At 40.2% G+C, this 21,262-nt stretch overlaps 1 protein-coding gene across 1 annotated transcript in view; it reads left to right on the top strand.

The window, feature by feature from the left end:
- The window catches only part of csmd2 (CUB and Sushi multiple domains 2), a 250,682-nt gene that overhangs the window by 53,459 nt on the left and 175,961 nt on the right, over positions 1–21,262 (top strand). The window contains exon 4 of the mRNA XM_078267604.1: positions 19,678–19,872. Coding sequence (XP_078123730.1) covers positions 19,678–19,872 — 195 coding nt within the window. The remainder of the gene's footprint in view (positions 1–19,677; positions 19,873–21,262) is intronic.

Here is a 21,262-nt window from a genome sequence, read left to right as displayed (position 1 = left end):
AAGAGAGAGGGAGATTACGAGGAAGACGAGGGGGAGACACAGGAAAAGAGACATCAACTGTTGGAGAGGGGTTAGCCACAGAAAGAGAGGGAGATTGAAAGGTAGACTGTATGGAAAGAGAGAAGTGGAAAAATAGGATAGGAGAAATAGAAAGAAAAAGAGACAATGATTGAAGTGTGAGAGATATAAAGACAAGGATGACTCACAGCTGTGAGGTAATGGATTAAGCTATGAGGGAATCTTCTTGCGAAAAAGCAGGTCAGAGGAACACAAGGAACGCCACACGGCACATTTACTGCACCGTTACTCATGCACAGTGCTCACCCTTCTCCACAGCCATGCATTTTTTAGTCAGTGAGCTCATCTCCCCCAAAAAGCACTCGGAATCCAAACTGCTAACACTTTTCCTCTGACATAGCACTTCGTTATTGTGTTTTGACTGCATAAAATGTCACCCAAAACACTTCATCACTTTTACCTCTTTTGTTTGACTTCTCCAAAAGGTTGCAAGTGTTGTTATTCCTCCACTGTTTACGTGTAGTACCACACTGGCACACTAAGTCTGCCACTTTACGAAAGTGTGTAATTAAGCGCCTCGGTTGGCCTCTTGTAAATGTCATCTGCTCAGTCCTCTGGATCGTACACTTTGATGTAATTAATTCCAGCCTTAGATTATCCTCATCAGCCAGCTTGCTGTAAGTAAGGGTGATAGTTCACTTTTTGAAGCTGTGCCCCCTTTTCAATGAGGGGTGTTGGGATAAACCCAGTTCTATGTATGATTTACACAGTAATAACAGTAAGGTGAACCATAAATGGTTTTTGACTAGTTTGACAATAATAATAATGTTATGATCTTTTGAGGTTTTCCTTTAGGGTAAAGATAGAATCAGGCCAACCATTTTTCAGTCACAGTGGAAATACACTACTCTGGCTATTGTTTGATGTTTGGCTAGGGGTACTCAGAGATTTCTTTGTGTTAGTTCAAAGAAAATATCTAGACAACTGCACATACTTTTTTTAGTGGTGCCAATTTTATATTCAATTTAAAGTTCAATTTGTTCAGTAACTGAAGTATTAGAATGTGGTATATGATTTCCTTTCATTTGATTTAAATTCAATTTGTCGATTTTTGCAGAACAATGAAAGCAGCAGAAATGCAGAACTGACTACACTTATCTACCTATACCTGTTTATTTATCGCAGGTAATATAGCAATATTCAACAACGATATCGCATATTTTCCTCATATCGTGCAGCCCTGCTACTGAGAATGTATTCCCCTGGAAAGGCAGAAAGGTTTATTATGTACTTTATTTTTAACTTTTCAGTCACATATTGGAAATCGGCAATCCACAGGTTCTCATTTTTGCCAGGAGCCATTGGTGGATTTTATCAGCTGTTGCTTATAAATGTTTGAGTTGAACAAACTAAAACTAAACTAAAACATTAAATGTACTCTGATGTCTAGACCATTTATGTCTGAACCTTACTTCTACTCCTCTCTCTTTTTCATACTTCCATTATCCCGCTTTCATTTTGCTCCATCTGTCTTGCCCTCCCTAACAGTCATTTTTATCCTTCTCTTCCTGCCTCTATCTCTCATCAGGATTAGCCTCCTTTGCTGGTTAGCGTGCTAGCTCTTTCTCTCCCTCACTCCCACGTTTGTCTCTCCGCACAATCCCCGTTTTGTGTGGATTAGTGCCCGTATTGTCCTCGGATTAGGGTGTCATTGTTTCTGAGCTGGGATGAGGTAGGAACGTGCTTAAATATGTGTATGAGTGTGTTTGCTTACAGTTTGCACAAATGTATATCCGCACTTGAGCATGCAAGCAGCACAAAGTAGAACACTTTGTAGTGCCTGATGGAAAGCTCTGCGACTTATGTACCTTTTTCTTGTTCATCTAATTGGAATTTGTCTTTTTCACTGCCAAGAGTATGTGCTAGGTGTAAGCAATATGGTTGAAATAGCTTGGAACTCGGAGCAAATTAGCGTCCACTTATGCTTCGGTAATTGAAGGTCAGATTGACAGGAAAGGGATTGCTTGGATGCATGCATGCATGCTTAGATTGTCATTTTTTCATGTCATGTTTAGTCACTCATTACGTAAAGGGAGAGAGAGTATAAAACTATTATTAATGGAAAGTTCCCACCACAGGACTATAGACCCTCTTTTCTGCTGGTTCTGTGTTAGCTTAGTGTCACAGAGATAGGGCTGGGTGATGTTCAATTTATTTATTTTTTTTAACACCAGTTCATAAACATTTTTCGATACTTGATGCTATGGAAGAAATTCGGTCGGTGCCTAAAAGTATCAAAGTTCAGTACCCATCACTAGACAGAGACACTCAGTAGGTGGGAGGCAGAGGTTTACGGATATGCTGTGACTATCGAGATGCACAAGAAATTCCAGGCAATACCATAGCAGACTTCTCATCTATTGTTCGTGACAGTATGGTATTTACTGGCTTATATACTCTCTTCTCTCACAGGTAAATTGGTGGGACAGTTTATTGATCCAAATAATGTTCAGCTGTTGGAGTTTAAAAGTTATTCAGAAAGACAGTATATAATCATCCTATCTTTCTGTCGGGTATTTGGTGCAGCCTTTTGGTTCCCCTCAATTGCTTCTTCCCAATTAGTTTGATTGGAATTAAATTTTTAACAGTGTATTTACTGAAGACTCAAGTATAGGCAACTTTAATAAACCCACAATTATCATTAGGCAGTTGTTTTATCTAACACATCATTAAGATTGCCTTGCATGCATGTTACCATCCATGATGAAATACCCAGCGACAGTTATGAACAGTAACCAGTGCATTCCTTTTCATTGCTTTAATTGATATCAACCAAGCGGCACCCTCTTGGCTGCTGTGTTTAATCATTTCTCTGTTCATTAGGCTGCTCAAATGCACAGCCATTCTTCAGGCCGGACCTATCGATCAGGCATTGTCAATTCCCTCCACTCATCCCTTCCAGACCTTATCGACTGCTCAGTATTCACTTGTTAGACATCTAAATGTCAAAGATCAAATTTTAGGTCTAGTACATTTGTTCTGGGAAGTTGTGACTTTAGTCAAAGCTTTGTTGACTGAGTCTTTGTATAGATTTTAATGACATTTTTAAAATCTGTCAGTGTGCAAATGTTATTAAATTACCATGGCTGTTAATATACACATATGTTTGAAGTCATGATTACTGAGTAGGTATAGGATTGCTGATCGTTTTGTATTGGATTGTTAATAATTCATTCTATAATGTGATAAATCGCGGCGCTGAATCTTTACTAATTGGACAAATGGACACATGCGCCAGGGAAAAAATGTGGCCAAACATAGAGACTAATACACACACACAAGTATACGCACACAAACACTGCATACTATCATTCCCTCAACACAATCACATGGGTCAGCTTTGTTTGTTGTTCTTCTTCTTCACTTATAGAGAATCAATGTTTGTAGTACTCTGTTGGATTTCCACTGTTTTGACACCGACAGTGGAGAACCAGCCCGGGCCATTTAAGTTTGATTTACTGGAGGGAAGAGAGGCAACCAGGAGGGGCCATGGAGAAATAAACCTGCTTGGAAGTAGACAAATATCTTCCCAAGTCACACAGAATTAGGGCTTTTAGCTGATTTGTGTTCTCCCTTGTGTTGATGTTTGTTCCTCTCTCAGTGTGTCTCACTGCCTGCCTCTGTGTGTGCCTGACAAGCTCTTGCTCAAGCTTATGGTGCAAACGCGCCCTCACTGAAGCATAAAGTAAAGGCACACGTGTTTGTTTTATGTTTGTCTCTTACCCATCATTTGGCATTGTGATGTGCTCTATTTGACGCCTTAATTCATCGTTGCTATTCAGTTTAATGAGGCAAAGACTGGGAACAAGCTGAGGTGTTCTATCAAATGGAGGAGCCAATAGATATTTTTTTTAGGCAAGCCATCTTTGTGAGAGCGGGTGGGAAGTAAAATTGACATCTTTTGTAAGTCTCCAAGTAAAAGTGGGATTCTGCTTCGTTTCCTTTATGCTCTGTGTGTGTGGTTGTTTGTGTTTAGAGTGACAACGAGGGGATCACGTGGTTTATTTATGGGCTTTACCTGGATCACCTCCAAATGCCACTTGATTTAGCTGCAGTACTGAGTACAGAGCTTTCTTTATAGAATGGTAGCCTATGGATTTTCAACACTGTTCATTTTTAGGATATTGTTGGGTTTAAAAACTGTATTTCGTTCTAGACCAAATGCATTGGTGTCTGATACAAAATAACCGTCTTTCTTTGTGATCCTTATGCTAAAATTAAACCTTAGGGGTGAAGCCCACATTAGTACATTGCCAGGGAACTATATATGCAGCATATCTGGAATCAAAAGAAGAGACAAGCTTGGGGAATACAGGGTGGGATTTGAAGGAAACAAGGAAGCAGTAGTAACAGGAAACTTCTCCTTCACATCAAGTCACCCTGATTATTTTGGGGCTGGAGGGGGTAGAGGAAGAAAAGGATCACTACAGAGTATTAAAATAAGATGATTACATAGTATGCATCTTATAGAAAACGCCTGAAGTGAAGTATAATATAAAATAAGGTTACATATCCAAATCTGATGGATTATCATATTGTGATGACAACAGTGAGTCAGACGTGAATAAATCTATGCAACAGAGCACTAGCCATGTACATAGCAACTTAATGGATTTTATGATTGCATGATTCATCCCACAACTACAGTTCAATAATTGGCCAAATGTAACCAATAATACTATAAAAGATCTAAATGTGGTTCACTCAATGATGATTGCAGAGTTAATTAGAGAGGCTGCTTTAGACATTGAACAGAAGATCTAAATGGAACCAGTCATTGCAGTTGGAACAATAACTATGGTAATATCAACACATATCTTATGGGTCTTTCACAGCTCCTGATTAATTGCCTATTTAGAAGAAAAAAGGTCTGGCGTGCTCAGAAGTTCAAACTAATCATGAAGGTCCTCTTTGGAAGGGAACAAAAGGAACAAAAAAAATGGACCTGGCCTTGGACCTGTCTTTTTTTGAACTAATGGCTTATTTAGTTCATGTCAATTGTTATTTTCTCACATGGTAGCAAATGCAACTAAAGCTACGCTATTTAAAATGAACTGTAATGCATTACCAACTATCATACAGGCAGATCAGGCACTTGGTCTAAAAAACAAATTGCGAGCATAAGGTATAAGGATGACAGGATGATTTAACTGGTGAAGCGGAGCGACAGTGCTGTGAGTAAGAGTTAAGCCAAAAACAGAACTGCATGGAGTAAAGAGGCATCACTCATACAAAAGCTACTCCCGCCGTAGGAATGAAAAACATCCTTTTGTCCATAAAGCCTTTTTCAGAATGTGAGCCAATGTATTCTTTACGATCTGTATGATTCATACATATTTGTATTGATCCTATAATGTATCATATCATATATCAACAGTTTATAGATGTAGGGAAGAGGTGCCAGTCTTTACCAGATATTTGGAACAGGGCGGTCAGCCAGGCAGAGCCAATAATAGCAAGTAGACAATAAATTATGGTCAAGTTAAAGTCCAACTGAAATCACATTTAAGCCAGGCTAAGACTACAGGAGTTTTCACCCCTCACGATAATCAGCTGAGAAATGTAGTCCAGGACCTGGGTCGGTAACATTGTTCAGCCCAGATTATTTGGTAATGTAAGCGGTTTACAGATCCAATCTGAAACCTCCCGAACTGTTCACAGCAGCATCGGGCCACCCCGATAATTTTAAACATGTTTGTTATAGGAGTTAAAATCTGTATGACTTTCACAATATCCAATAAGTCCTGCAGCAGCTGACGGTGTTGCCAAGTAGCGGTAAACAGGAGAAATGGTTAAACTAGCCTCCAGTTCTCGCTGGAAAAAAAAGAACAAACAACCTGTGTTGACCGCGTCTCCCCAACAACTTTTTAATCCACACTTGTTTTGCCTCTCCGTTTTTGTACCTGCAAAGCATTATTAACGTTACAGCAAGTTGTCGCCCCCCGTCGGTCTCCATTTTGTTTACATGTGCTTCCCCAGGAAATCACATGATGTGGTGCATTGCTCCCTCTGGCACGATAATCGTAATAATATCATGTAGTGTGTGATGCGCCATCATTTTCTAAAATCTTGCTAGTAGGGGGTGTGCAAAAAAATCGAATATAATCACGATATATATATATATACGGGAAAAGTAACTACATTTGCATACTGTGAATCGTTTTTTTAATCGAGAATCATTTTTGAATCGAAAATAGATTTTGAATTGAATCGTGAGCCTAAAAATCGATATCAAATCGTGACATTTTCTGAATCGTACACCCCTACTTGCTCGTGTGTTTGAGATTAGAGAAAAGAATATCTGTGAATTGAATATTCTCCTTATATGATCAGTAAGGATTCTAAAATTCATGTAGTCTGAGCCCGGCTTTGGTCATCCCAGTCTTTTGGGAAATATCAGAAATGTGCCGTCCAGTCTCAGCTGACTGGAGGGGCATGTCGGTGTCTGTGTTTGATTGACAGCAGCTGGCAGGCTGCCAGGGTTATACACCATATAATATGAAAAATATGAAGTCCTCCATTTGGTTTCGGATTTTCCTTCAAAGGAGAACACGGGACTTCTGTTTCCTTCTGCTTTCTTTGTGTTGGAATTTTTTATTCGGTAAATTAATGAGGACTGTGGTTAACTGCTCCTCAGATCTCTGCAGGGTAAATCCAGACAGCTAGCTAGACTGTCTGTCCAATCTGACTTTTCTCTCGCACGACTATTTTGCAGCGGCTCCGTGCGGAGTTTAGCGCCGCCCATGACAATTCTGATTGGTTTAAAGAAATACCATTAAACAAGAGCACGTTGTCCATCCCCGAATGCTATGTGGAGAAGCCAGAACCTCCTTCAGCGAGCTTTGGAGGAGGGTCTGGCAAAGCGAGACTAGTCCCAACTAATATTATAGCTTGGAGCCGCAAAGCTGGAAACGTTACACTAATCTACAACAGAAGTCTGATATAACGTAATTAGGGATGTAACGGTATGAAAATTTAACCTCAGTCTTATAGTGACCAAAATTATCACGGTTTTCGGTATTATCGCGGTATTTTTAAAAGTGTGTTCAATATGTTTAGAAAGAACTGATAGGCCTACACAAGTTGAAATAGTTTCAAAAAGTGTAGCAGTGTTCATCATATTACAAAAATATAGGCAATAGGCTTGTAAAAACTATTGAAAACTGGCTACTGAAACACTGGCCCGCTGTAGGGGGTCCGGTAAGATCTTGAACCAGAGATGTCTGACTTTGAGATCCAGGAAGATTTATTTACAACTCCAACATGAAATTAACTATGAAGTTGTATTTGACGTTACATGTGAAGTTGGATGTGGTTCTGAAATATAAACAAATAATAATGCACATTAATAAGCATCTGACTTACTATGAACATTATTTACCAAAACTAAATGTTATAGTCACCAGCATATAACAAGAAACAATAATAAGAATGACATTACTTTCTCTGTAATAATTAACATAAATGTAACATATTTCTCAGTAACACAAACTGAGAATAAGCCACATCTATTACACCACACATATCCATAACGGAGCAAACAGTGTAATACACCTTAAATAGCTAAGCACGTGGCTCCACAGCGCTAGTCTGTTTACTGGCGATTGGACCTTGCTAGCACATTGCCCTAACACAACCTGAATATCAACACGTGGCTGCACAAGTAATATTAAATAATCTATCAGCTATGCAATAAGAAACACAGCAATAACAATATTATCAAGGCGACAATATATCTCTCTCACTCCAAATAAATGTCACGTCGTAACAAGGGCTAAACCACATCGTAGCAGAACACTTATTGAAATATAAATAAACGTAGCTTTAATGTTTACAGAGATAACGAGGCAGTAAAACCCATGACAGTTTAACAAGCTACAGAATAGTTTTAACTTACGTTCACATCACTTCAACAAGTCCAAAAACGGGAAAGGAATGATAAGTAAAAAAGTCTGTTACAGCTTCTGTTCTGTCCCCTTCTCCTGCCAGAGGGCGAGTGATTGATCAAAGCGATGACTCTCATCACTGATTGGTCAATCATCTCAGGAGAGAGAGCAAGTGTTACTATGGCCTTTTTTACAAGGCTGATAAATGTCCTGACCGCTGTCATCTCCTCCTTCCCCCATGATTCCAACTTCAAGAAATGCACTGTAGGCTACGCAGCTGGGAACACGCGGTTTCCACACCGTGGTAATCTACCGTGATAATAATATTTTAAATGAAAACGGTAATTGTTATCAACATTTTTACCGTGGTTTACCGTTACACCGGTAATTGTTACATCCCTAAACGTAATTCACACTGATTTAAGAGTTCTTGGATACACAGAGTTTATTGTTACTGCGTGACATGCAGGCTCTGCATGCACAGGGAACCACCAATCACAATTAGTGATCAATTTATCAAAGAATCAAAGCAGGTCCCGCTAGTCAACCACAACCTGAAATGTAGAGGAAGCAACATGCATGCATTATTAGTATCATTGACTTTAGCCTGGATTGATAGTATTATATGAATACAATGGTGTCATGTGAGTCAACCAGTATATGTAACTACCTAATTTCCCTCTCCAAAATCGGAGGCCACAATGCTATAATTAACAATTTAATATAATTAACAAACATTCTGGGAGACTTTTCAGCTGCATTTTTGACTTCACAAACCTGTCTGTCAAATGTTTCAACTGCCAGTTGTTGTCTGACTCTGGATTTGATATTTTTGGGAACTTTTGTTACTTACCTATTATCTCTGTCCAATTAGCAACAATATGACCCTAACATTGTCTTTTGCTTAATTTTGATTATCAGATCTGATAAGCCTATTGTGTACACTACAGTGCACACAATAGGATGGAAACAGAAAATTGTCATGTCAATATCAACCTCAGAAAACATATCAGTACATTACAGATGGATATGCTTTTGATGTCAATGCCATTGGTTCCGGATCAAATATTTATTTTTCACTCACAAATTCTGAAGTGTGGTGAACCTGGGATTTCCTTGCCTCTCACCACAGCAGGTGCCAGGTAAGAGAGAGAGAAAGAAAGTGAGACATTTGGGGGGAAAGCCAAGGTTAAATAAAGGTATTGATTAAGCTTTCCAATGCACCTTTGCTTCATCAAGCCAACGCTGCTCTATTATCTGCACAAGTCAGATAACTAAACTGATGGAAAACTAAAGTGAATTGAGGGAGACATGGTTAATGGGATGTCAGTCTGAATTGGCATTTGACCTGTTGACCTGACAAGGTGAGGGATGCTTCTATGTAATTGTCGGGAGGATACTTATTCTTCTTATATGTATTTGATAAAGGCTTTGGCTCCGTATCCTAGTAATGAAACGACAGTATAAACGTGCCAACACAGGTTTGAAGTCAACCTGCATAGTAATAAGTATATGGTCAAGAGGACAGCAGGGGTTGGATGATTTTTAGGTTTACTGCATTCTAAGAAAGAGGTGCGCTTGTTTTCTCACATTCCCCACAAACCTGCACCTTTACGCATCGACACTTCCCCTTCCACCGAGTCCTCTCTGGTGGGCCTTTACTGTTTCCAAGGCAACCTGCAGAGTGGGGAAGAGACGATTGGCTGAGGGTAGGGCAAAGCAAGACAGAATGCAGGAAAACAAGATAGCAGGTTAGAAGGCTTCTATTGTTCTAACAGCAGGACCTATGGATGGCGGTGTTGTTACTGTCTATACGTCATGCTTTGTTGTATAACAGGATATGCTGACAACTTCTGGTCAGATTGCCATGACATTTTTGTATGGATATTTATTTTCCTAGGATGAATGTGAATGTTCTTGTTGACCCTGGCCTTTCCTTAAGCATCAATTGTGCAAAAACCTCCAAATAATAAACAAATATGATCACAAAAAAAAATAGGTTACACAGTCTCTTATATGGATGGTTTGATTCATTTTTTTATTTCCCAAGATGACACAAAGCACTGATTATTATTATTATTATTATAATTATGAATACCAATTCCCTTTTTTCCTCAAATCTGAAATATATAAACCTCACTGCGTAGAACTCTGTAATGTAACTGGCATGCAGCTACACATAACTCCTGTGCTATGATTGGAGAAATCTATACATCAACATTCTGTAGCACATTTAAATGATCTTGTTCTATGTTATTACCTAGCAACGCTGTTTTACTGAAATTGTTTTGTCTTGGATATGGTGTTTAACAGACTATATTTCATCTATTTGTTATTGTATTGTATATGACTGTTTGCAATGTACATTGTAAGGCAGAATCTACTGCGTTGTTGCATCAGCAAGACACACTGCAATAGTACAGTATCTTGAACCATCAGCTGACCCAGCAATAAATAGACAGCTATCAAGCAAACCCATGCAGTTTGCATTCACATGTAATCTTGATTTTGGATAGATGTGTCTGGTGCACCTGTGTATTTGAGCATGCAGGTGTGACCACAAGATTTCTGTGAGTTTTGTTTAAAAGAGTAATGTCAGTGGAGAGATAAGCCTGAAAAGCCAAGGGGATTTAAATGCTTCAAGCCAGACAGACTCCAGGCTCTACACAGATGTGTTGATCTCTTTTCTCAGCTCCCCCAGCCCAGGATTTCTCATCTGTCTCCTGGCTTTCCTTCTCATGCTCCCCAATCCCTTTTAGTTTAGTCTCATATATAGTGAATGGCTACTGAATGACACATTATTCCATTTTGCAGACATTGTCGGTAGCCATCAATCCTTCATGAGCTCTTTTTTACACCTCTGCGCCTACCACACAGCAACTGGCCCTTTTACTGCACCTGCTGTGTGTGTGTGTGTGTGTGTGTGTGTGTGTGTGTGTGTGTGTGTGTGGAATTAGGATATCTAAAGTTCCTTCCAGTCTGTATTTCAATGTATTTGTGTGTGTGTATGTCTGATTATGTGTGTGTGTGTGTGTGTGTGTGTGTGTGTGTGTGTGTGTGTGTGTGTGTGTGTGTAAGGAGGTTCAAACCTTCATTCTCACTCCAGAATTTCTCTTCAAATTCAGAATGCAGGATCTCTAACCCCAAACTCTTCAGGCAGTGACCCGCAGTGCCACATGCAGTGCAACAGTGGGCTGAGTGTGTTTCCATCCCCTTAAAATCTGAGTTCAGAAAATATGTATTACAGGAAAGTAGTGCTTCATTGAACACAACACAGTAATTCATTTTTAACTTGTGATAAAATATGATAAGGAAAATGTAATGCTTTGCATTATTTAGACAGGATTTCAAGTATTGGAGCTCTGGTTTTTATAGTCTCACAAACCGTGCAGTACCTGAATTGTTTTCTGCCAGAGCTCCTGAAAAATAGTCACTTAGAGATTAAATGGGGACAGACACACTGTCATTTTTAAAACACCAACCTGTTCAATACCTGGTAGTTCTAAGTGGATATTGTAGGTAGATAAGATAAAATCCCATTCTATTTGAAAAAAACTTAACAGTTTCAATCAGCTTTCCCATGAGAATGATGACAGAAAGCACTGAGAACTGCACCTTGAGTTTGTAACACCATGAGCTTTGCTCATTCAGCATTTAAAAGGTAACCTGTGGAGTTTTTGACCTTGAGTAGTGGAGCAGTTTTTTCTGTGTGGGTCCCCATTTTTTTGTCTCATTTATGAGCACATGGACTCATGTGGGTAATTGGATACACAGTCCTGCCATTGGTGTCACACTATTCAACTGCCACTACAGGTGGCACCTCCAAATAAAGAATAAAGAGAAATGGATGTGTGCAATGCAGGTTTCAGAATTCTAAGAAAAATCTGCTTGTTTTATGAGGAGGGAAATGCATTTGGTAGACCTCAAGGATGCACACAGTGCGTTTTGGTGACTAACACTGAATGTAAACATAACTTTTGTTTGATAAAGAAAACTTCACAGTGAACCTTTAACTGACAGAAGTGTTACATATATTGAATGGCTCTTTGATAGCTTTCCCCTCTTTTTTTAATGCACATAATATACCTACACACTCACGTGCACACACTAAACCGGCGGATGCTATCTCTTTCTTAGGGTCTAAAGGAGAGTAGATTTCTGCATAGCTCAGCCTCTCTTACCAGAAGTGATTGCCAGCTTTAGTCCAGCCCATGTGTAGGGAACAGGAGGCATTGATTGAATTGCTGCTTGACAAAGCTGAAACTGCTTATTGAGCTAATGCACCTGTGTTATGGGATCGATCTCGCAATGTCACTTCCAAATGCATGGCAGGAAGATGTGAGAAAGGGAAGGGGAGAGCAGGGACAAACCGTAGCTGCTGTTGCAGCTTAAATTTAGCCAGCACAAACCCCTGACTCCCTGCTGGATCTGTTGGTCGTCACGATCTAGCGGCGGGGAGGACTAGCTAGCTAATTCTTGTCTCATTTGTGGTTTGATAAACAGAGAGAGAGTGGGGAAAAGGGGATGAAAAAAACCAAAATGTCTCGGGTTTTCTACATGTTTTTCACCGTTTGGGGTTCGACTGGCGCTCTTTTAATTACGTCATTTTGTTGTGCACTTTTCTTCTGCAGTGGTATAATTGTTTTCTGACTGGAGAATTGGCGCCACCTGCTGCTTATCACACTCAATGGCGTTTTAAGTCCCCAACGTCTCCTTCCAGGCAGAGCTGCGACCGTTGACTTCAAGGCACCTAACCTTCACCCTAACCATTGCCTAATCCTAGTCCCAGTCACATCTTCTTTTGCTTTACATTTGGATGGGAACCTGACTGTGTGATCATCTCATCTTTTGTGTTTCCTGCTTTTTTATGCTGGAAAGTAATTTAGGGCCAGGTGCTACAGAATGTAGCTCCTTCCTATCGATGACAATGCTGTTTCTCCCAACATCTTTGCAACTGTTTATTCCTTACCATCTGTCTACAGTAGTAGTACAGTATCTTTTTCTCCATCTCTCTCTCTCTCTTCAGAATATGAGTCAATCTTAATTGCTACCCCCTCCTTAATTTTTTTCCTTATTTAAACAAAGATGGAACATTGACGAAAAATACATAGGACAAAAGAAAAAAACACCTAGTAATGTTGATGTTGTGTGAGACAAAAGAAATTAGAAAAAAAAAAAAAAAAATTTCCTTTCTACATGCATTTTATTCTACACCTCCATTTCAAGACATTTATTTGCACATACACTGTCAATGCATCTTCTGCAGCTTTTTTAATACATGGCAGACATAGTGATGTTGGATCCACTGTATTGAGACAGGTTTGTCTCTGTAACTCATCTCCACATGTTTTTCTCTGTATCTCACACACCTTCTCTCCTTGTCTTTAATTCTCATCATCTACCATTTGCAGCAACTACAGGTGCTGGTCATATAATTAGAAGGTTATGAAAAAGTTGATTTATTTTAGTAATTCCATTCAAAAAGTGAAAGGTGTATATTATATTCATTCATCACACACACAGAGTGATATATTTCAAATGTTCATTTCTTTTAATTGTGATGATTATAACAGACAACTAATGAAAATCCCAAATTCAGTATCTCAGCAAATTACTTAAGACCAATACAAAAAAGGATTTTTAGAAATGTTGGCCAACTGAAAAGTATGAGCATGTACAGCACTCAATACTTGGGGCTCTTCTTGCCTGAATTACTGCAGCAATGCGGCGTGGCATGGAGTCGATCAGTCTGTGGCACTGCTCAGGTGTTATGAGAGCCCAGGTTGCTCTGACAGTGGCCTTCAGCTCTTCTGCATTGTTGGGTCTGGCACATCGCATCATCCTCTTCACAATACCCCATAGATCTTCTATAGGGTTAAGATCAGGCGAGTTTGCTGGCCAATTAAGAACAGGGATAGAATGGTCCTTAAACCAGGTACTGGTAGCTTTGGCACTGTGTGCAGGTGCCAAGTCCTGTTGGAAAATGAAATCTGCATCTCCATAAAGTTGGTCAGCAGCAGGAAGCATGAAGTGCTCTAAAACTTCCTGGTAGACGGCTGCGTTGACCCTGGACCTCAGAAAACACAGTGGACCAACACCAGCAGATGACATGGCACCCCAAACCATCACTGACTGTGGAAACTTTACACTGGACTTCAAGCAACGTGGATTCTGTGCCTCTCCTCTCTTCCGCCAGACTCTGGGACCTTGATTTCCAAAGGAAATGCAAAATTTACTTTCATCAGAGAACATAACTTTGGACCACTCAGCAGCAGTCCAGTCCTTTTTGTCTTTAGCCCAGGCGAGACGCTTCTGACGCTGTGTCTTGTTCAAGAGTGGCTTGACACAAGGAATGCGACAGCTGAAACCCATGTCTTGCATACGTTTGTACGTGGTGGTTCTTGAAGCACTGACTCCAGCTGCAGTCCACTCTTTGTGAATCCCCCCCACATTTTTGAATGGGTTTTGTTTCACAATCCTCTCCAGGGTGCGGTTATCCCCATTGCTTGTACACTTTTTTCTACCACATCTTTTCCTTCACCTCTCTATTAATGAGCTTGGACACAGAGCTCTGTGAACAGCCAACCTCTTTATCAATGACCTTTTGTGTCTTGTCCAAGGTGTCAATGGTCGTCTTTTGGACAGCTGTCAAGTCAGCAGTCTTCCCCATGATTGTGTAGCCTACAGAACTAGACTGAGAGACCGTTTAAAGGCCTTTGTTTTGAGTTAATTATCTGATTAGAGTGTGGCACCAGGTGTCTTCAATATTGAACCTTGTCACAATATTCTAATTTTCTGAGATTCTGAATTTGGGGTTTTCATTAGTTGTCAGTTCTAATCATCAAAAGTAAAAGAAATAAACACTTGAAATATATCAGTCTGTGTGGAATGAATGTATACATTATACAAGTTTCACTTTTTGAATGGAATTACTGAAATAAATCAACTTTTTCATGATATTCTAATTATATGACCAGCACCTGTATATAGATATATTAAAAATGGAAAAGATGTCCTCTACAAAGTGCTCAGAAATTCACAATCTCTTTATTTTGTACCATAAGCCTGTTTTTTTTTACAGTATGCAGGAGTATATTACTATTCCCTTTACTGAGAAAGAGAGGATGAAACATTGAGGAACAGGCTTAAAGACACCTAGGAAGAGAGAGAATCAGTCCTATTAGGGTCAAAGATCATCCTACAGGAGATGTGTTTCATACCTCCTTCTTCTCCATTGTCCTTTGTTCTAGTCACCAGGACTAAGATGGTATGACGAGAGATGGGAAGGAATAAAGGAATGTAATCAGGTGATGTAAGGGACGGAAAGTGTGATGGATGGCATGGCCCCTTGCTCTCAGCGAGTATGTGTGTGCACACATGGTTTGTTCGCACTTGAGTGTGTTCATAGGCTTCTACTGTAGAGAGGGATGCATTGATGGACGAGGAGCATCCTTTGCCGTTTCAGCAGAGGAAGTGCTTAAAGCATCCGGGCCTCCAGGGATGGGCCATGTCACCGTCTCCCATCCTCGTGACTTATAGACCTGCCATGACAATCACCCAAGGGCTGCTGTTGTGGCTTTGGCTGTGGGAAGGGTTGGGATATAATAGCCCACGTGATGACAGAAGCCAGACCCCCTGGAAGAAACCCATCTCTCTGTTCTAAAACAGAACGTTTTCCAATAAAGGTGGTAAAACTTGCAGAATAATTTGTGAAATAAGTCTGATTTATGAAAGCATGTGCAGGGGAGGAAATTAATGGAGAGTAATGTGACGTCGTCTCAGAAATATTTAAGATTGTTTTCTAATTATTTCTCTCAAGCTCCTCCTTGGTGTGTGTGTGTGTGTGTGTGTGTGTGTGTTTGTTTTTCTTCCTCTCCATCTTCCTTTTCATATTTTCTCTCTGTTTAGGATTTAGCCTGCAGCAGGAAGAAATGGAATAGATTGTGATAAATTAGATTAAAGCACACAGTGCAAAAAAAAAAAGGATGGTTGTTTTTTTATACACCGCTGCCTTGGTTTCCTTATTTTGGCTATATAAATACTCAGCTCTCAGTGCTTCTCCAGCGTTGTTATACGTAAAGAGAGACATTACCTTTGCATGAATTTTTATTTTGGTCTTCTACAAAATTGTACCACCATCAAGTCATTTTGGAGGGGAAATAATTGTCGGAACAAAGCGGGGGAAAAAACAACTTCATTTTCAGGGGGGATTGTGCACAATGAGTGTCGCTACCTCCATGCACTATATCAAATACTGTCAATATTTTCTATTCTTGATGTTTGTTGGTGACTGATAAATTTACATTGTGGCAATAAAGAGTATGGATTCTAAGGCAAGTTTAAAAAAAAGTATTTGCCACTTCAGTGCTCCAGGCATAGCCCTGTTCTAGGGTTTGGCTCTTTTAGACTTAATTTACTGCCCAAACTAATGATCTGAAATGGAGAGAGTGATGAGAAACACACACACACACACACACACACACACACACACACACACACTGTGTGCATGCTATTGGCATACAAATCTACACTCTGACAGTGCTGTGCCCTCTGTCAGTTCTAATGCAGTGACATCAGTCATCATGTTCATCTCTTCCTCTCCTTTTTCTCTGTCAGGATGTCTTATACACACACATACCTTTTCCCTGTCGTTCTCCCAGCCTCGCATACACCTCTTTTTTCACACGTTTGCTGTCTTCTTCAGTTTTTTCCCTGCCTCAAAAATAGGTCGTTCTCACGGCGGACATTTTGACTTGTCATAGCAGGAAAAGCACAGGTTTAACTAATAACATGTCTCTGTTCCATTTAGGCGTGCCAGTAATCCATGCCAGTAAGCCAGCATGTACAAAGTACAATATCAGGGCCCCGGCACTGGCACAAGTTAAAACGTCTGCTGTGAGAAAGTTATCTATTCCTTTACTTAACGCCAACCTTCTAGCCACGCTGGCGCTCTTTTCAATCTTCCAATCTCTAAAATGTTGCTTGTGACAGACTAGCTTTGTTGATCCAGCCATACGTGGACACAACCAAAATGGGTGGGGGGAGCAGTTACCTCCATGCCACCAGGGCCCCTGTGGCCATGGTGCAGCACTGAAGCCTGAATCCCAGCGGCTAATATGCTAATCAAAAAGAGTCCTTGTGTATATATATATGCTAATATGGTAGTGATGGAGGGGAAGCTGTAATAAGATGGCCTTGGCTGCTCAAAATAAAGGCTATGGCACAGTGGAGCCTGAAAGTGACAAGTTAGTCTGTCATCAGAATATAGGATTAGGCCAGAGGGAAAGTAAGTACTAACCAGGTACTTTAAAAGATAAATCAGCATTTTTAGGGCAGAATCCTTGATGTCTGAGCAGGTGTTCTACCTTCAGCCGATGATGGAAAACACCTGCTGTAAAATCAGTGATTGGGATGTAGCTAGAAGTGCAACATGAAGCTGCAGTCCTCAGCCCTAAGTGAGTCACTGCTGATTTTACCCTTTAAGAACCTATTTAGAAAAGTAGGGAAATGTTGTGCGTGACAACAAGGATGTTTTGCTGTTGGCCAACAATGCTGATACTGAATTTCTGGATTAAAGCTACTTTATGCTTATTTTTAGGTTTGAAATCCATGCAAGCTAGCATTGAATTGGCTTTGCCAATTAGGAAATTTGACACATTTTTAATTAAAAATGTATTTAAGGGAAGAAATTATTAAATGCAGACTGCAAATCTTTTATGGCGAGAATTAATGCAAGTTCATTATCCCCAAAATCCCTCTACTCACACAAACTTACATATTTTTAATTTACATTCCAAATAACTAAACAAACTATAAATACTGGGTGATAGAAACATTTTCTGACATTCAAATAAATTTGTATTTTGCCAGTCAATAATGCTGTTTTTCAAAATATGGGGACTGCTTATAGGCTCGTTCGAGATGAACTGCGCCTCACCTGTAAAGTGGACGAGAGCAGGCTGCAGCAGCAGGGGGCAGTGACAAAAATCCGCTGTCAAGTCGGACAGTTTCCAGCTGATTCCAGCAGCCTTCAGGCTGAACACTGTGGTCAGATTCCGATTTAATAAAATGTTATCAGACCCATATATCAGCTTGTACACAGTCTCCAATTGTAGCTCTCAAAATACAAACACATAACCTAAATCATGCACTTGGAGGTCATGTTTGTTGTCTGATGGTGGACTGGACGCAAACTGTTTGCAGTCTATTTATTTACCAGCCCGTTAATTGCAAAGCTCAATCCCTGTAGAATGCATAACATGATTGATTTATCCTTGTTAGACCTCGCTGTAAGGTAGTTTTAGCTTACCGGGCTAGAAAAGGGGGAAATATGACAAAAACTTTTCTATTTTTTTTATTTAAAATGAACTCTTCATTAAAGCACTTTGTGTATGGCACTTACAAAACTATAGATACAGAAAGTTTATCGGTGTTTTTTGCCCCCAACGGATTAGGCACTGGTTAAGGTTAGGGTCAGGGTTAAGGTTAGGGTTAGGTGCCTTGGAGGCAGTGGTCGCAGCGCTGCCTGGAAGGAGACGTTGGGGGCAAAAAACACCATCGAGCATACAGAAAGGACTATGGTGAAGAAGACTACAAGCATTTTAATTAGACATGTAGTCTTACTTATCATTTTTAATGTTATGTATCTCAAAACAAATACCAAACTGAATATGGGGCTAGTTTTCTTGTTATGATAAACATTTAGCTGTGCAACCAAAATAAACAAATTGCCTTTGAAATATTATAATCTTTTGTAATACATTCTGGAGCTGGAGACATCCCGTAGGGTAGAAAAGCAAGCATTGAGTGTGATGTTGAGGTGCCAGTAAGCTGTGTTGCTGTATATAAGCCATTCTGTCCTCTCCAGAGTTCAGCCCAGCCCCCGTGGAGAGACTGAGTTTCATCCAAAGTCCAGCACATGCTCTGGCCAGCTGCCCAGTCACACACTCCCAATCCCACACGTGTGTGTGTGTGTGTAATGCATGTTTGGTCATGGCAGTTTCATTCATACTCTGAGTAGTTATTGTATAAGATGCAGTAAGAACAAAACCATCCACCTACTACAGACCTATATAGTATTTTTAGCCAATATACGTCATGGAAGCTACAATCACACGTCTTTTACTGCAAGACTGAAGCAAGAGGATCAAGGGCAAAAGATTGGCTAAACTTCCTTTGAACTCAATTTGCATAATAACACACAATTAGACAAGGTTCTGTCAATACTGGGCTCACTTATTTGCATGCGAGTACATGATTGGACAAGCCGTGATGGTCAGCGTGGCATCCATGAATATGGAAAATCTAAAGCACTTTAGTGAGAAAAAAAATGAAAATGTAAATCTACTTAACTGGATATACAGTTTTTTTAAAAAAACTACTTTAACTGACTGTGGTTTTCCATAACCTCGTCTAGTTTGTGGCACTGTATTACCACTTCTGCTACTTCACTGAACTGTCTGTGCAGCCGGGCACATATTTTATTAGTGTTTTTTTGAAGTAAGTCATTGCTGGGTTAGATATGTCGTATGTTGTCATGAACAGATGGCTGTGTGTGTGTGTGTGTGTGTGTGTGTGTGTGTGTGTGTGTGTGTGTGTGTTTCATTGATTGTCAACAGACTCTTCCCTGATTTTCTGGCTCTTGTTAGTACTAACATGATGCAGTGCCACATACTGCCTCATTAACTGTCCATTCTCTCCCCTGTCTCTTCAGCTCTGCCCAGCTACACTTGTGGTAATCCTGGACAGCTACTCAATGGCCACCAGCAGGGGTCCACGTTCAACATTGGGGACAAAATCCGCTACAGCTGCAGCCCGGGCTATGTGCTAGAGGGTCACACCACCCTGTCCTGCCTTGCCACTTCAGCGGGTACTGCTGCCTGGGATTTCCCCCTTCCCTACTGCAGAGGTATGTAGGAGGGGCAGTGGAAAACTGTCTGTCACAACACTTCTTTTGTTCTCAAAATAAATGTTTTAATCACATCTAATTTAAGAGGCTTTGTAGGATATATGTATGACCCTGTGGACTGACAGCCAGCTCAGAGATATGCTACAGGAAATCAGATTGAGTAAATATTTAATAAAATGACAAATGTTATTTAAAATTAGATAAGATAACAAAGATAACACATTTGGTCAAATCAAGGTTATTTTAGCATCAACTGTAAAGATGGATTAAGTCTGGGTAATGTTAACTAACAATGCCTGGACCAAGTGTCCTCATGAACATGCACAAAGGTAAAGACTTGCACAACTGAAACATGAAACATAATAGATATTATCCATTAACTCCCTGAAAAACCTAAAAAATCATAGTATTGTAACCTTGCGCTGCCCTCAGGGTGGACCAGCTTTTTTTCATTTTAACCTATAGACCGACATGCGTAACTGGTCAAAAATATTCTCGGTGGTCTCCAGTTAACGGTTAACTGTAGACATTCCTAATTTGCACATGTCTCCACATGACCTGACAAGGTTTTCTGTGCTTATACTGATATCTTATTTACCATGACAGGACCTCATGTGTTAGCTCCCAGTCAGGTGCTTGTGCCAGTTGTCCTTCCCTCACAGTTAGCAAGCACCCCTGCGGCAGGGACACCTGCCAGTGTGTGTTGTCTAACCCAACATGACACAGTTCTTGAAAACGGTTCACTGTAGGCAAATGTGATGCTATTGAACATCATTTTGCAGGATTTTTGCTTTGTATAAAAAGTGAGTTCTCACATAATTGAAGATGCATTTCAAATGTCATATACTGTACATGACAGTTTGCATGTCCATGTATGTGCATTTGCTGTGGCCATGTGTGAGTGTGCCTGCTGAGCAGAGCGCTGAGACACTTTGCCATCTGCAACCAGGCTGGGAGTCAGGAAGCCCACATAGGAGCACGCATGGCTGCGCCAGCACAGTCCCAACCCACCCAATCACATGCAGACACATACACATGCCTGTATTCCACATTTAAATGTGAAATGAATGTGTGCATTGTTTTTCACAATTTCTGACATTTAATGTAAGACACTGTTAAGAAATTGTCTACTTTCCCTCTGTCTTATCTCCATAATTCACTAACAATTTGCTGTTCAGATCTAAACTAAGCTTTTTCATTCTCCTTCTCCATGCCCACCCAGGCAAAAAGAAAGAATTGCTAAGCACTAAAACGATGTGATTATGCCAGACATTATGCCAGAAATTACTCACCAACAAGTTTAGAAACTGGCAATTTCCCTTGTGATTAATTGAGGTCTCCCAGTGCTACATAAAAGTCAACGTGTTACCTGAGTGCTCCTTTATAATGC

This window comes from Sander vitreus, chromosome 14 (genome assembly GCF_031162955.1).
Source record: "Sander vitreus isolate 19-12246 chromosome 14, sanVit1, whole genome shotgun sequence".
Taxonomy (NCBI): Eukaryota; Metazoa; Chordata; class Actinopteri; order Perciformes; family Percidae; genus Sander; species Sander vitreus.
The sequence above is the reverse complement of the archived record's forward strand: the minus strand, read 5'-3'. Positions and strand labels throughout refer to the sequence as shown.